This window comes from Zootoca vivipara, chromosome 4 (assembly GCF_965207765.1).
Source record: "Zootoca vivipara chromosome 4, rZooViv2.hap1.1, whole genome shotgun sequence".
Classification (NCBI taxonomy): Eukaryota; Metazoa; Chordata; class Lepidosauria; order Squamata; family Lacertidae; genus Zootoca; species Zootoca vivipara.
In genome coordinates this window covers 67,832,691-67,849,892 of record NC_142587.1, presented here as the reverse complement: position 1 = coordinate 67,849,892, position 17,202 = coordinate 67,832,691, and the positions used below count along the sequence as shown (strand labels likewise).

General features: G+C 41.1%; 1 protein-coding gene across 12 annotated transcripts in view; it reads right to left on the bottom strand.

The window, feature by feature from the left end:
- CD47 (CD47 molecule) overlaps positions 1 to 17,202 on the bottom strand; it is a 636,578-nt gene that overhangs the window by 589,915 nt on the left and 29,461 nt on the right. For 7 of the 12 annotated variants that reach the window (XM_088668121.1, XM_088668122.1, XM_035114493.3 and 4 more), the window contains exons 4-8: positions 16,018 to 16,119; positions 12,749 to 12,841; positions 11,795 to 11,890; positions 9,507 to 9,599; positions 5,705 to 5,736 (exon numbers count right to left, since the gene is read on the bottom strand). In XM_088668121.1, the coding sequence (XP_088524247.1) occupies positions 5,705 to 5,736; positions 9,507 to 9,599; positions 11,795 to 11,890; positions 12,749 to 12,841; positions 16,018 to 16,119 (416 nt within the window). Of the gene's footprint in view, positions 1 to 1,133; positions 3,840 to 5,704; positions 5,737 to 9,506; positions 9,600 to 11,794; positions 11,891 to 12,748; positions 12,842 to 16,017; positions 16,120 to 17,202 lie in introns of those variants that run through there. The other 5 variants (XM_088668119.1, XM_060273689.2, XM_088668120.1 and 2 more) reach the window with 2 other exon arrangements.

Here is a 17,202-nt window from a genome sequence, read left to right as displayed (position 1 = left end):
AGAGGAGCTGATTTGGACAAGAGAGAAAGAATGCATGGAGTGTAGATCCCAGTGCAATGATGAGTGTACACTTAACCCTCCATTTGGAGCCTACTGGAGCGAAGAGGGTGTTTTATGAGACCCCAGGCTTTTCTTTCCAAGGCTTGTGAACATGAAGCATTCCTTCTCCCACTATTTATACAACTGTGTGATGTCTGCTCATCCTTCCATTCTCAACTTCTTCTGATCATCTGTACCCATGAACTTACACATATGAAGATATGCTCTCATTACAACAGAGCAGACATGTGATAAGACCCAATCAGGAAATAGCTGTTGGCAAGTCAAGAATTTATTATGACAATATCAGATTGTGACTGCTAAGATGCAGAAATATTTCTGAATTAATAATTCTTCTGAGACTACTATAGCCACTGGTTGGAAGGCCTCAAAATCAGTGACGAGGGTCTTGATAAGACAGTGTGGCCTATTTAATGACAAAAGGGGAAGGGATTTGAAGGATCTTATCCAATTCAACAATTAGGGGCGGGAGAATATGCCTTTGTTTGAGACACAATTAGGCAAGTTAGAAGTCCCAAGGAAGCAAGTCGGCCTAATTAATTGCACCCAAAACATTTTTAAGGCATCCCCCCCCCAAGAAGGCTACCAGCCAAACAGATTACTTTCATCTATGTATGTAAAATAATCCAATAACATGGTTCAGCAATTGAAGAACAGGGACAAGGCTGATACAAAGCCAAAGGACACTGCATATGAATTAAGAAAATGTTATGAGAAACTGTAACCCTCAGATTCTTGAAAGAAAATAAGTTATTATTTAAAAAACATTAAACAGTCCTGTTTAACAAAAACAGATATTGAAAATCCTCAAAGGCCAGTTACAGTTACAGAGCTCTATACAGCTGTTGTTGAATTAAAATAACGATAAAACAGGAGCAGATGGTTTTGCTACTAAATATCATAATATTTTTAAAAAATGCATTGTCATATCTTCTTATGGAGGCATTAAAGGCAGACATGCAAGAACAGGGCAGTCTCGAGCAGGTCGGGCACCCTGGCACTGAGGGGCGGAGATCGCTCCGGCACCCCGCCCTCGCAGGGTGCAGCATGGCTTCCACGGGGCTTCGCTGGCCCCGCGCCCCGCGCCACCGGGACTCTACCTAGAGCCAGCCCTGTGCAAGAACAACAAACCTTTCCAAAAAATAGGAAGAAGCCAAACTGGTGGTAATTTTTAAGAAAGGATAAAAATGCTTCTGGAGTCATATCTTACCAACCCATAACCCTTTTATAAAACAAGAGTTTAAAATCTGGGCAACACCATCATTGCGAAGTATACTGCAGAAGATCAGTTAAGTTTTATTTAAGAAAAACATAAATTAGAAATGAACATAAAGAATCTTTTGAATATAATTCATACTAAGTCTAAAAACCATAGAGGGTTATATTTTTTGATGTGGAAAAAGCTTTTGACTATTTAGAATAGAGCTATTTATACCCGATTCTGGAAAATGCTGATCTGGAAGGGAAATTTTCTACAGGAATTTTGAAGATATATACTAACTCATATACTTCTGCCTCAGTTAGTGGTGTATGTTCAAAGTTATCCCATATCTCTATTACTGTTTACCCTATCTATTTTTAAATTCATTTCCCCCTAACTATTGAGCCTTGAGCCAAAGCATCAAGGTCTAAGCAAGCAGTAAGAAGCATTAAGGTGGGACAGTAGGATATTAAAATTAATTTATAAGCAGATGCTGTGGCATTATTTATATATTATTCAAATAACTCTTTTGAAAAGCTACTGAACCCAATTAAGGAATTTAATGTAATTTCTGTTACAAAATTAATTTTACAAACTGAATGGATTGTTTTAACTTAGATAAGACAACAAACAAAAAATTAACAAAATATCTGATTGAATGGAGACACATCCCTATTAAGTATTTATGCAAAGTCTGGAAAAGCTAACTAAAGTTAATCTTGAAAAACTCATGCATGATGTTTAAACGTATTTTGCATGAGGAAAAGGTTTGCCCCAGAAATTACAGTAGTCTCAAAGAGTTTTTATTTTTTGAATCTACCACTGTCAGTATCTTCTGAAATAACCATTAACTGGCAAAAAAATTACTAATAATTTTTGCCTGGTATGAAGAAGAAAAAAGAACCCCAGGGTTTCAGGAAAACTTGAAATATACAATGAGGCGTACTAAATTTGGCAAGAAGTTGATAAAAGACCAATCAATGTAGTCAAAGTGTATTATCTGGAGTGGATACAAGGAAAAATTAAGGCAAGGATTGTCACTACTCACTGCATACATGTTTTTCTCTCTGTTGGCTATATTAAAGGTTGCATTTACCAATGCATTTTATTTGTTTATGGGGTTTGTTATTACTGTTTTTTATTGAGAGTTAAAGGTAAAGGTAAAGGGACCCCTGACCATTAGGTCCAGTCGTGACCGACTCTGGGGTTGTGGCGCTCATCTCACATTATTGGCCGAGGGAGCCGGCATACAGCTTCCAGGTCAACTGGCCAGCATGAGTAAGCCACTTCTGGCGAACCAGAGCAGCACACGGAAATGCCGTTTACCTTCCCGCCGGAGCGGTACCTATTTATCTACTTGCACTTTGATGTGCTTTCAAACTGCTAGGTTGGTAGGAGCTGGGACCGAGCAACGGGAGCTCACCCCGTTGCGGGGATTCGAACCACCGACCTTCTGATCGGCAAGCCCTAGGCTCTGTGGTTTAACCCACAGCACCACCTGTGTCCCTTTTATTGAGAGTTATGAACCTCAAATGATTTTAACCAAAGGATTGTGTATGCAGACATCCCACCACTTATGTGGGGTGTTATGTCCGGGCCACCGTGCACATAACTGAAATCGCATAAAGTGAGGAGCACCCAACTTTAATAGGGAGGACACATGGGGTGGGGAGGGAGAGACCTGTGTGCACTTCTGGAACTGCTGCCTGGAAGTTGCTTGCGGCCACTGCCCAGTGTGCCTTCTCTTGCTTGGGGCTGCTGCTCCGAGCCTTCCCTCCAATCCCTCCCATCGCAGTGAGCCAGCGGCTGAGAGTGACTTCCAGGCAGCAGTACCAAGCGAGGGAAGATGACCTGGGCAGGGCCTGGAGCGAGGAAAGGCTTGGGACAGGCTGGGCAGTAGCACCTGAGAAACTTGCAGGCAGCAGCTCCAAGAGAGGGAAGATGTGCCATTTCAATCATTTTATTTCTTTATTTCACAGCAACTCATGTAAAAGTGGCCGTGCATGAGTAGGACACGCATAAGGAGGGGAGGGAATGCCTGTACATTTTTTAAATTAGAAATCAATAAACAAACCATGGTTAACATGATTGCCTTGCAGCCAGTTTGAAAACTTCCATTGTAAAAGAAGTGTAATTAGGGCCGAATGGGACGGGGGGGGGGGGGAGGACGTGTGGGAGCTTAAGGTACATTCTTGATCTTTTACCCATTGGCATAAATGTTAGGGCATAGGGCAGGTGTCTTATTTGCAACCTGACATATCCAGAATGGTGTGAAGTGCAACCCAGGCAGCTTACATGGTAGATCAAAGGCCGCCCTGCACAGACGGATTTTACAATTTGCAGGAAAAAGGAATGGATCTCCTGCTTTTAACAGTAGCTGTATGACTATCAATTTCTCCTAGTGCCAGAGGGGGAGAAATAAAACTTCAAGCAAGAGCTGAGGTCTGACAGATGAAGAAATATTAGAAGCACCTGCCATTTCACTTTACCTTTCAAGTGTGCTTTCAGGATATATATCTATATCTATATATCCCAGTTCCATTGGTATACACCAGACAGAGTCAAGAAAAATGCAGGCCTAGATGTCAAACATAGCAAAAGTGGTGGTAAATCCATTTATATATTGTACCACTTCAAGCAGCTAACAAAAATGAATGCTTTTCCATGTTCCTCCCCCCCCCCCCAACGTGCTACCCCCAACCATCAGCCAAAAGAATTCGCACGTCAGGGAGAAGGTTAGTTTAGAATGATTCTCATTAAGTTTTATTTGTGCAAGGCTCTTGTTGACAGAAGAGCATTCAATCATATTAGCCCCGCCTGCAATCTAAAGTGGCACAGTGAATAAACAGCTTTACCAACCTATCCGCTGCTCATGAGAAATAGTCTAACAACAAACTTCAAGCACAGCATTTTTTTTTGCCTTCCAGTCATGTTTGAGTGACAGTGCATCTATATAAGGAAGCAGGGATGAAGGGTAAGAGAGCCACACTGCCTCCTGCCAATCCCTCTCTGGGCTGAACTTTCTGCATTAGAAAGTAGCCAACAGTAGTGTCGCAGTTGAAAAGGAGCTTGCAGGAATGGTGATGCACCTTCTCCCCCCCCCAAAAAAAAGAATAGGGAGGAGGGTTTATTAGCATTCTGCATATGCACAAATCTTGAGCCAAATCAGAACAATTTGGAAAGATCAGAAACTTAGCAGAGCTCAAGTGAGCCCCTCCAAATCACCTTGAGCAGTATTCAGGGGCCTCCTGCACATTTATCCACCCAAGCTGATGAGGAAAAAAAAAATCAGAGTAGGGAAGGGGGGAGCTGGCAAGAATATCTTTGTGACTGACAAGGTTGGGTTTTTTATTGGAGGGAATGATCCTTTACCAGTGGACTCTAATTGCAGTGTTTTGGGGTAGGAATGCTGAAGAAATAAATATCCTTGTTCTTGTTAGTCCTTCTAGTGCTGCTGGCCTCTGGCATGTGCACACACACCTTTGCACTTTGTTTCTGAGACTTTCTGGGGCCAACTGAGCAGAGCATAAGCCTGAAGCAGGGCTCCCCCCTCCCATTCCTCTTATCCCCCTAGCCCAAGCACCCATCCTTCTGAAATTCTGCATGTTACACTGTAGAGGTGTTCCTAGGAAAATATGCCATTTTCATACAAAAATAACTTCCTCCAAAACCACAAGGAGGAAAGCAAATTCCTTTAAAAGGCACCTGGCACAAAAAAACCCTGCATTTATGTTTCTGAAATTTGGCAGGTTTTCATCTTTAGAGAAGCACATATCTCTTCAAGAGACATAGCATCCCCTAACAAATTTACCACAACAAAGTAGAGGAGATTGGATTCACTCCTTTTTAACCACTCCAAAACTGTAAAAGCTGTCCTTGCAGGAAAATGAATCCAGCAAAGCTTTGGTTTTACCAAATGGAAATTGGGACCTGAGGTGAACTGAGCAGTCTCTGAAGGAATCAAGAGTCAAATTGCACTAATCTCTGAAGTGCTGAACTGGGGCCTGAGCTTAATCTTTAGGCGTTAATCTACTACCATTTCAGCGTTCAAAGCTGTAGTATACAAGTTACCTGAAATGCATTGCTTTGATTTTATTTTTCAAATGTTTTAAATTTTTCTAGCTTTTTTATTTTTTAAAAAGTTACTTCTCCCATTCTTAACGATTCCAATGTATGAGTGGTCAAACTGCAATTCAAGTCTCCACTCTGTAGTCTTTGTACAATGAAGGAGATGGGGAAAGATGTTGAATAAATAAAGAGTTGAATGAATAATGAGGCAAGCCAGGGTTGCATGGCTACAAAACCTATTAAAATGGCAAGAATTCTCATTGCAGTGATTCTACTTGCTACCAATCTGATCAAACCAATTGTGAAAAATTCAGAATCACATTATGTATCACCTGAATCATCCAGCAACCCCATATTAATTAATTGTAAGCTTACCTTTGGAGGCTGATGATCTTTGAATCTGGTACCTATGGTTACAAGTAAAAATATAGCACAATTTCTTACTGGATACTCAAAGCACACAAATCTAATCACCACTATGCAGGGACATAAGAAGACCAAGAAAGAATTTCAGCCAAAGTCTTGGGCTCATGCTCTGTCCCCTTCCTGCCATCTTCCTACATGGCCACTAGCATTTACTTTCAGTTGTTGCACATGAAGCACAGCTTGTTTAAGCCAGAACCTCCTACTGGTACGTGATGTTTGCTGAGAGATGCTGTGAAACAGAAAGTAAAGGCTAGCAAACTCCTTCCAATCACACGGGAGGAGAGGCAAGAGGGAAACATGTGATAATTCATGATTTTAGCATTCCCTGCAATGACGCCATTGTCTAATATGCTCTCTTTTCCTTTCTACTTCTTGTGTCTCGGTCTCATCCTCCTTGCTTTTCTCATGCTTATCTTTTAAACATTGCAGGAGTGTGACAGAAGCAAAGCTTTTCTTCTGGTTGCTCGTGCAAAGTTACTTTCTTGGCCCAGACCTGCATTCTTGCAAGCTTTCCAGGAGCGCATGTTCAAAGCACAAATTGTGTGGAATGTTTCTTCAATATTTATATCTTTGGTTAAAACCACATGTCCCTCCTTCCCTTTTCATGTTTGCTATTGGAATGCAGTACACAGAATGAAAATGGTACACATGCAGGACTTTCCACCTCTATCACCTGAAGCTAAGAAGCAGAGTTCATAGCCATGCATGCAGCAGTAGCCTTCAGCTTTTTCAGATGCAGAACATACATCTGCCATGGGAGACCCACTTTGGCTTTTATCTTACAATGTGTGACTATATTTGTCTCTCCTTCTATCCTCCTCTTCCTTCCTTCCTTCCTTCCTTCCTGTCCCTGGCTGTTTCTTCACCGCTAACGATCTTTCACCACTTCTTAAAGACTTATTTATTCCAACTGCCGTTTATTAATTTATTTGACTGCTGCTGTGGGCTTTTAAAACAAACAAATCTGCTGCTGTCCACTTTACCTGTTTTAAAGCAGTGATGGTTAGAAGTTAGAACACAATGTACTAGTAGATCCCTGGGCAATTAGCATTAGATTGGCAAGGGTTTCCGGTGCTAGATTTTTTTTTACAGTAGCAACAACTTCCCCCAACTAAATTAGGCTGCTGAAATGAAGAAAGCTAACAAGGACCCAGGAGTGCACTTGCATTGAAGGACTGAGACCTTGTCAGTTCTGGTACTGAGAACAATTTCCTAGACATAAAATGAACCATGGTCCTTTAACACTAACTAGAGGTGGACACAGGCTGGAGTTCCAGTACAAAACACAAAGTGGTTCCAAAAGGCAGACGTCTGCTCATCTCTATCAGCAGATAATTGCTTTTTAAAATTTTATGTTGTTAGCCACCTTCGGAAGTCTTCAGGTAGTAAGTTTACTAAAAATAAAAAAGATGCACTCTCACACACAAACACAGACAAAACAATGGTATCATGGTCACAGTACAAGTCAGGGCATAATTCAGCTGTGGGTCAATCATGACCCAGCAGAGAATATCACTGTTACACAGTACTAGTCCTCTCCCTTCACACCTGTATCAGAAGCAACTGTCGGACATGCATACATAGAATGAAAAACAATGTACACAAAACGCTTTTGGAATAGATTGTGTGAATGCAGTTCCAATCTCTTCATGTTTGCCTCCTCAATAAGTTTGTGAAAGAACTGCAGAAGCGTTCCTTCCTTCTGAAGCACCCAGAAAGCTTAGAAAAATGTTTTAAGGGCTTAACCTTTTTCTCTGAACAGCAGCCTCCAAGGCATAATTTCAAAGAGAGATGCTGCTGTGCATGAAGGGGGTGGGGGCTAAGAATCAGAAAGCCCCGTTATATCCATGGGCCAAGTTACATGCTTCTCTCGATAGTTTTAACCATGTGATAACTATTATTTCAGCTCAAAGACTTCAAGGCCTATGTACAAAATACACACAGCTGTATTATTACTGTCTTGGTTGCAAACTTTCCTTTCAGCAAGACAGCGTTTATTTTTCGAATACCTATTAAGCAGCATTTGTGCCAGAGCAACCCTCACATTCTTCATCCACATAACTTGCATGTAGAAAATCCAAACGAAATATTTTCAGGTATACGATACATAGACAACAACTGCCTAGCAACCCAACCCCATTTTCTCTCCAATCAGCAAACTCACCTCCCCTTCATTTACAATGCAGGCATACTGCTTCTTCAGTCTTGAGTCTCCAAAATGATATTGGAGTACAGCTGACATCATCACCAGCTGAATGAATGGTCGGGTATGAAGGGGGTTGTAGGCTAACAACATCTGGGGCCCAGTGTTGAAATAAAGTTCTACTTCAAGTAAGCCTGGGACCTGATTATGTGCCCCCAAGTTTGATTGCTTATTGATCTGTGTTAGAATGCATCACAAGATGCCTTATAGAACTCAGTTGCTGGATATGTGCCCCTACTGATCAACATCAGCACCTTCTGTTTCCCATAAAAAGTTTTTCTGGAAGAAAGGAGAATTATAGGCCCCACACCACACAATGGAAGGCAGCTCACTGTACTCATGGCATAGGACTTAAAAACAGCCCAACATTGTCAGGATCCACAGAATGCTGTGTGAGATAGTAAGTCTGCAGGCCTGAGTACACTAGTAAAGTGAAACTAGCTGATGCAACTGGCTGATGCAATACTTTCTATAGGAGTGCTGGGTCAGAATGCCTCAGCAGTAATGTGCTATCAGTTGATTGGCTGTCATCGGTTTAAAAGGGAAACCTTTCCATCAGTGAGTGGTGGTGTAGAAGGGTGTGTCAGTGAGAGGTTTGAGAAGTCTTCCTACATGCCTTAAGGTGCAGCTGGGTACCCTGCTTTTTTTGTATGAACTGCTTGTGTATCATAGCCTGTAGATATTTGTATATAGCTCACAATAGATATGCTGCACTGAAGAACCTGGAACTCTGAGCATTTTTGCTAAAGCGCCGTGAAGGAATTCGCGACAAACATAACCCTTGCAAACAGAAACAAATCAGTGAGATCCACTGTCAACTTCCATCCCTCCTTCAAAACAATGCCACACAGTGCCCCAAATATTTTTCTGATAGACTAGGTGCAATATCCAGCAAAGTAGTTCCATTAGTCCAAGGATTTCTGTTTTCACAATGGTACATCACCTCCCTCTCCCCTCCCTACGTGACATCCCCAAATCTACTCGTGTGAGTTAGTTGCAGTAAAGGAACTTTTTTGCATGGTATCACCCCATGTATGGAGAACCTTTCTCAGCCTGAGGGCCACTTTCCCTTCTGAGGGCCGCACGCCCTCAGGTGGGCGAGACCCAAGGCAAAAAGTAGGTGGAGCCAGAGGTGGAACAAAGACAGCGACTCTTCCCTTTGTCCAGGAGGCTACATTCAAGCTACACAGAAGCCACTGGTTTCTATCTACACGCCCCCACATAGACATTCTCCATCCAGGCAAGCAAGGGGCATTATCCTAGCTCAAGGACACATCTCAGCCAATCAAGAGCCCTCAATGAGGGTACAGAACAGAATCTGTGAGCAGTGTGACCTGGGGAGAGTCCTGAGGGCTGCAAAGAAGCACTGGCAAGGCTGCATTTGGCCCCTGGATGTGAGGGTTCCCCTTGCTTGTACACAAGGCAACCTGCATTTGTGACCTTCTGGTCAATCCTCTCCGAAAAGGCACTAAACAAGAACTTTGTTTGAATATTCATTTGATTTGCAGATAAAGCATTTCATGTATACTCTAAATAAATAGTACTTACCAATAACAACCATATAAATGAAAGCAATTACTGCTACAAGATCCATAATTCCTAAGCCTGCAATCACAACAGAAGCTTGTTTTGGTGGGCATTCTGTTGAGAGGGAGAAAATGGAGTATTTAGGTTAGCATTTTTGTTTCTATTTTCTGAGTTGGTCTGGCAGTGTAACTACAACATGTAGGAAAAGATCTACAGCCATAACATCTTGCACCAATGTGCACATTAACTGCTACAGAAAGTGTCAGGTCTTGCTGTATCTTTTACGTACATGCATCAACCACCAAGGGGGAAAAGCACAACCTCTTAATGGCCGCATAAGGAATATGCAGAAAAATATTAAGGAACTGTGGGTCAAAAACCAACAGCAAACAAATACACTTGGCTATATTTTCATTTTCTGCAAGCATTGGTCTCTAAGACTGTTTCAGAATTTCAATGGTTTTATGCTAAAACCTGGATCACAAACATCTTCTTTGATAATATGCAGTTTAGTGAAATTAAATTATTATTCACTAACAATGAAGTTATTGACAGGAGACTGAAGAACAGATGTTACTTCCATCTAGGACAGGAGGAAAACCCCAATACAAACACAATTATTTTTAAACTCAAAATGGTTGAGTGTGGAGGAAATATTTAGATGCTGGATGCCAAAGAACAACTCACACACTTGATGAAGACTTGTTGAATAGGCTTGTGTTAAAATGAGTGACCGTGAGCCTAAAAAAAAAAAATATTCTGCAAAATTCTATGCAATGGCTTTGACACACAGTTACACAAAGCTTAGTAAAGCTTTAGAAATCTTGCTGAAATTTAAGAATGCATACAATTTCCTCTTCATTAATCAGCGATCCCAAATTTTGTGCGCTTGTGTGGTGTGGTGGTGGTGGACCTCTCACTAATGCCAAAGGAAAAGACTAGAAACTGCATAGCAAAATCAAAACTCCTTCCAGATATTTTGTGACCTCAAATGAGTATCTGCAATCCACAGGAGTCACTGCAACCCTGAACTAGCCTTTATCTAATAAGAAAGATAAGAGGCGAGCATACAGAGCCATTAGAACAGAGCTTACTGCCGCTTTATTTGCCAAACATTGAATATTGCTTTAGAGCAGTGGAAAGAGCTGAAGACTGGACGCCTGCAGTTAAAGATAATTTATTCAAACAAGGTTTCAGGACACACACACACAGCGCTCTTTTGCTTTAGTTTTTTAAAGGCTGCAATAAATGTAATTTCACCGAGGCAGCTTTTTTCTAAACTCAGATCGAAGTACAATCCCCACACCCCCTACCAAAAGAGCACAGCAAATTTAGATGGGTTAAACCACAGAGCCTAGAGCTTGCCGATCAGAAGGTCGGCGGTTCGAATCCCTGCGACGGGGTGAGCTCCCGTTGCTTGGTCCCTGCTCCTGCCAACCTAGCAGTTCAAAAGCATGTCAAAGTGCAAGTAGATAAATAGGTACCACTACAGCGGGAAGGTAAATGGTGTTTCCCTGCTCTGGTTCGCCAGAAGCTGCTTAGTCATGCTGGCCACATGACCTGGAAGCTGTACACCGGCTCCCTCGGCCAATAAAGCGAGATGAGCGCCGCAACCCCAGAGTCGGTCATGACTGGACCTAATGGTCAGGGGTCCCTTTACCTTTTATGCTATTATTATTTATGGCTGGCCACCCTTAGAAAGACAACCTTTATATATTTGAAACTCAGTCATTTCACACATTCTGTCACTTTGCTGATGTTTAATGCTGTTAAGAGTAAAGAAATGCATCTAAATGTGAAAGGATTTATGTTCACAATTTTTTCTGCTGCAGTAAGTGAAAATTGCATGTGTGTGTGCGCGTGTGTGCACAGAAACACACACCACACACACTAAGATTGTGGGCACAAATTAAAATAATTACAAAAAAAAGGTCAGCAGTAGCTCTGAGTGAATCTTTAGGATATGCAGTATTACAAAGTTAACAATTTAATGCAGACCCTTTAGATCCTACTTACAAAATGCAGCAGTACTTGGCATAGCCATTCTAATTAGAAGGTAACACCACCTTCAGGCAATTGTTTGTTCAAGAGATAAAATAGTAGTTTCAAGTCCTCATAGATCCCTGTTCTATAAAAACCTATGCGGATTTCACAAACCCTTTGTGCGTTTCATAATGTAGACTAGCTGCTTTGTAGGATATTTGTTAAGTGTGGTAGCAAGCTGATTCCCCTTGATAGTATAAAGGGTAAATAATTTCTAGAGAACAAAAAATGTAAAGAATTTTAATAAAATAAAATACATTGCTCACCTGGCAAACATACCCCAATACCTGCCACAGCAATTATATATCCAAGTGTTTTCAGAACTATCAGAATAATTTCAAAGACCGGTGGCTTCTCGAAAACTGGGGAAATAATCATACGTTATTGAGAAAAAGAATGACAAAATCAAAAAGATACGTAAGTGAAAAGTGGAACAAAGTAAACATCTTCTGAAATGTAACTGAAACCAGTGTAAATGTATGCTACATGGAATGTTAAGTAAAAACAACCAAAAAACCTCCCACAGCTAGGCTGTCTCATTTAATTTATCTTATTACATCACAGTACATACAACGCTGTATATTAAAACAGAAATGATATACCAAAGACAAGTAGTTGCATTCCTCAATCCAGCTAGCTTTCAACATTTAGGTGCACACATGATTATATCAGAGCTAATCAGAGTATTGGACTCATCCATTTATCTTTACCAAGTTAAACAATCTTTTCAGCTTAGCTTCTTGTTTCTATCAGGGAACAGTGGCAGATGAGGCCAACTTATCTATTGGCTTCAAGTAACACCCCATTTCTGTGAATGGCAAAGGAGGAAACAAAAGCTCACTCTCTCCAGCATCTGCAGTGAAATGCCACAACACAGACATAAGCTACACCTCAATACAGTTCCCACAGTACTTTGGTTGACAAATATCTTGTGACTCAAACATTTTGGCTCCTGCAGCCAATTGGAAGCTGCGCCTTTGTTTCCGAACGTTTTGGAAGTCAAAACGGACTTCTGGAATGGATTCCGTTCGAATTCTGAGGTACGACTGAAATGCTAAAATTTCTCCCAGAGGTTCTCCAATACAGGGCTGGAGCTAACATTGTTAAAAACATCTACAACCCGACAAATCTAAGGGGTTCTTCCCTTTCTGCTTCCTCTTCCCACACCACAATGGATTATGAAAACAAGTTCATGAGTTAGTAAAGTAACAGATGCTCACCTGATTGAAACACAAAGAAGAGCGGAGGCACCAAAATGATAGTAGGGAGTACAACTAAGCCAAGACCAAATTGAACTGGTATTGTATAGCCCTCTGCAAAAAGCCAAATGAAAGAAAAAAAACAGGTGCTATTCAGGAAAAGCAAGTCAAGTATTACTTTGATCTAGACTCTACGCTACCCCTTGCTCCTAAATCCTGCAACCCATAAAGCTATTGATTTAGAGAAGAGAACACCCCAACACATTTATGCCCTGAATAAATATATATTATTTTACCCATTGTATTCTTGTAACTCACCATTTATTACTAGTTCTTAAGAAAGGAACGATACTGGACAGCCTCAAGGAAAATAAAAATTTAGTGATACAGTCACAAGAGTCCTACCCCTTTAAAGTAACAGTGTTTACCATATCCTAAAAGAAGCAGAAAATTATGAAGGTGACCTACTTAAATGCCCTCTGCAGGAGGAAATTAGAACAATGTCCTGTTTCCATAACACGATGTAATAAACAGCACTCAAGAAACCACCCAAGCTATTCACATAACAAAAGCATTCATATCAAGACTACTAAATAAGAAAAAAAGGTGTTCTTTTACTTGAAAAGCTAACATTCAGATTAAGATTCTAACTGTTACTAACTTTGTCAATGGAGATTGCAGACCTTCCTTGGAACATGTGTTGCCCCTTCCCGGCCTCTCGACTTAACTCATATTCTTGTTGATCTTTACACACGCTTGCACAGCAAAAGAAATACAGCAGGCGTGGGGAACCTTTTGTTCTCCAGGTGTTGCTAAATTATAACTCTCATCATTCAAAGCAAGTTATGTCCAATGCCCGGGGATGATGAGAGCTGTAGTTCAGCAACATCTTTAGATGACCAAAGATCCCCCACATCTGAAATCAAAGCAAAAACAAACCAAGGCTATACTAAGACCACAGTACTCAGTAATCTTACTACTCCTAGCTTTTTCTAACATGACAAGTTTATCTGAAGAAGTGTGCATGCACACGAAAGCTCATACCAATGACAAACTTAGTTGGAATTTTTTTATTTTGTTATGACAAGTTTACATTGAACAAGAAAAGGATTAACAATAGGAAGAAGGTGATTGCATGCAAACCATAAAAAACCTGTCCTTGAAATCCGCCATGGAGATTAAAAGGGTTTGCAGAAAAGCATCACTTAGAGAATTAGGCTCAGGGTTCACAATCTGGAAGAGTCACAGATTGTTCAAGTTTGAGAATGGCACACAATTCTGCCCCTCCCCCAGATTTTGTTAATGCTAGGAAATAGTTCTCTCCAATTCACAGCTCTTTCGGCATGCTAAAATTAGTCTGTTAGCAATTTTCAATGCATTTATGTTTTACTTTTTTAAAGAGCATGCTATTGAACTGTCATGTGTTAAATAAAATAAAATGAAGCCTTGGGCTTGTTTGAAAGTAGCATTTAAACTACATTAAGTATGCTTTATTAACTTTTTTTTAGCTAACCGAATACTTTGATTTAAATATTTGGCTACTAGAAAAAATATTTATACAGCGCATGCAATTAGTAAGTCCCCCTTAATTTAGTAAATAAAAGACAAACAAACAAGTTAAATCAGATCCAAGTAGATTTAGAGCACCAGAAAATGAACCAGTGCCGCTGGCCCAGTGCATACATATCTAGGTGCTATTAGGTTAAACTGTCCCTCTCACTTCTACTTGGTATGAATTAGTATGAGCTGTGAATTGGAGAGAACTATTTCCTAGCATTAACAAAACCTGGGGGAGGGCAGAATTGTGTCCATCATTCAGCCCAGACACTGAGGTCCAGTGCCGAAGTCCAGAACCTTCTGGCGGTTCCCTCGCTGCGAGGTTACAGGGAACCAGGCAGAGGGCCTTCTCGGTAGTGGCACCCACCCTGTGGAACGCCCTCCCAGCAGATGTCAAGGCAATAAGCAACTATCTTACTTTTAAAAGACACCTGAAGTTTAGGCCCTGTTTAGGGAAGTTTTTCAATGTTGATGCTGTATTATGTTTTTAATATTCAGTTGGAAGCCACCCAGAGTGGTTGGGGAAACCCAGCCAGATGTGCGGGATATAAATAAATTATTATTATTATTAGTAGTAGTAGTAGTAGTAGTAGTAGTAGTATGAGATTAAGGGTGCACCTGAGGCCTACAAGCTTTCTTTCCTTTCCCTGTGCAGGAGGTAATAACTTCCCCTTTTCCTTTATTTGAACTGATTTTTCATCTCCCCTACCTGGTATATAAAACCTTCTGCAAAGCTTGAAGGAGCTCTACTGATGCCCAAGTAGCTTCAGTGGTTATGTCCAGATCTGGCTGGTTCACCAGCTCTGGCAACCTCTCCATTAGACTACTGCAACATGTCCCATGTGGTGCTGCCCTTAAAAATGGTCCAGAAGCTGCAGGTGGCATACAGCATGGCAGCCAGGTTACTGACAGATGTTGCAAAGTGGCATCATGAGTCTTTTAAAAGAGGCCCTGTGGAACATGTGTACTCTGTATCCACGGGACCTCTTTTAAAGGACTCACCCTGTACCTGTCCTCAAGAATCTGCACTGGCTATCTGCCTGCTACTGGAACCAATCTGAGGTGCACCTACTGGTAGACAAAGCTCTAACTCTACTTAATACCCAACCATCTGAAGGACCAGCTCCCTTGTTACTAGTCAACCCATGCTTTAAGATGTGCATGACTTGCTCATAGTACCACTGATATCCATAGCTCATGGCAGAGTAATGTGGCACACTACAAATGTGGAATTCCCTCCGCACAGAGGTTTGTTTGTCCCCTACATTTACTACTTTTAAATGTCATCTGAAGACATACTTGTCTCCCCAGGCATAAAATGCAGGCTGAGAGGTACTGGATGCCTGATTGCTTGCCATTTCTGTTTTTTTTTCTGTTTTTTTTCCTGTTTGGACTATACAGTGGTACCTTGGTTCCCGAACGACTTGGATCCCAAACAAATAAACCCCTGAATGCTGCAAACCCAGAAGTGAGTGTTCCGATTTGCAATGCTTTTTGGAAGCCATACGTCCGTTTCGGCAGTTGGCATTGTTTCTGGGACCAATCAGAAGCTGCACGTTGGTTCGCGAACGTTTTAGAAGTCAAACAGACTTCCAGAACGGATTGCGTTCGAGAACCAAGGTACCACTGTATTATTGTTTTATTATGGTTCTGATATATTTAATCATATGCCAGCCTTGGAACCTCCAGACCGAAGGATGGAAAATAGTAATGATATTAATTTTTACACTTACCTTTGACCAAAAGAGAAGCACCAGGCACAACAAAAATCATGAGTATTAGTACTGCAACACCAAAGCTGATCTTCTTAATAAGACTCATCTCAAACTTCATAGCTTTAAGTAAAAATGAAAAGGGGAGGGGAATTTAATCACTAAGTACTTAAATGCAAATATGCAGCTTTTACATTTCATCTGATTCTATGATCTACTGGAAGAAATAGCATCAACAGAATATACCGGTAAATGCTGAACGTTTCTGCATGTGATTTTGGACAGCGGTGATTATAAATAAAACTACATAAATATATTAATGCTGCTGTATATTCATTCCATACCACACTTACAGAGTTGCAGTGAAGCAAGGACAGGCAAGGATGAGGCACTACCACCTACTTCACAACAGAGGTGATTATCTTCTGGGGTGCTATCTGCCAATCTTCTGCATGCCAAATAAATCAGCTTCTCCCAAAGAGAAACACACCAAGTAAGCTAATCAGAAGAGATTGCATGGCTAAGGGCTAAAATGCCACCATTGTTCTGGGGAAAAAAACACAACCCGTTCTTATGACCAATCAATTTTCCAGAAAATAACAAGCAAGCTTTTGGGTCCACCAGAACTCTTCATCAGGGTGGAATTCAGGAAAAGGCTCAGTGGGGTATGAGGGGAGGGGAAATGTCTTATTATTGAAACCACAATGTCTGCATCAGTCAGTAAAAGTTCAGTTTTGTAAAATAGTCTTATAAGGGGCAGGCTGTGGGAGTTGTCATAAACAGCATCTGCACTTCAGAATTTACTACGGTGCTTATTTGTACACTTATGTACAAATGTACAAAGCATCCACATATTTGCCAAATGGGAATGATGTGCCTAGTGAAACTGGTTGCATTCCACCAAGAGGCAAGACCGGAAGTGGGAGTCGAGGATAGCGGAAATGGTATCTGCAATTCTAAGAGTTTGTATAATGTATTTTTAGGCTTATGGAAATGTTGGCTTCCTTCTGTTATTGCATGCAATTAGGGATAGTTGGATTCCTTAAAGCCTGGTCTCCTTGCTGCTACACGCTTTGAATGCACATGCAAGTGGGGCGATGGCTTTCCATCGCTCTATGAGAAAATGTTGAAAAGAATGGCTGCCTCCCTGTGAACACTACTCCCCTACATGCTGCCATACATTTATGTCCTGCTATGAACATTCTC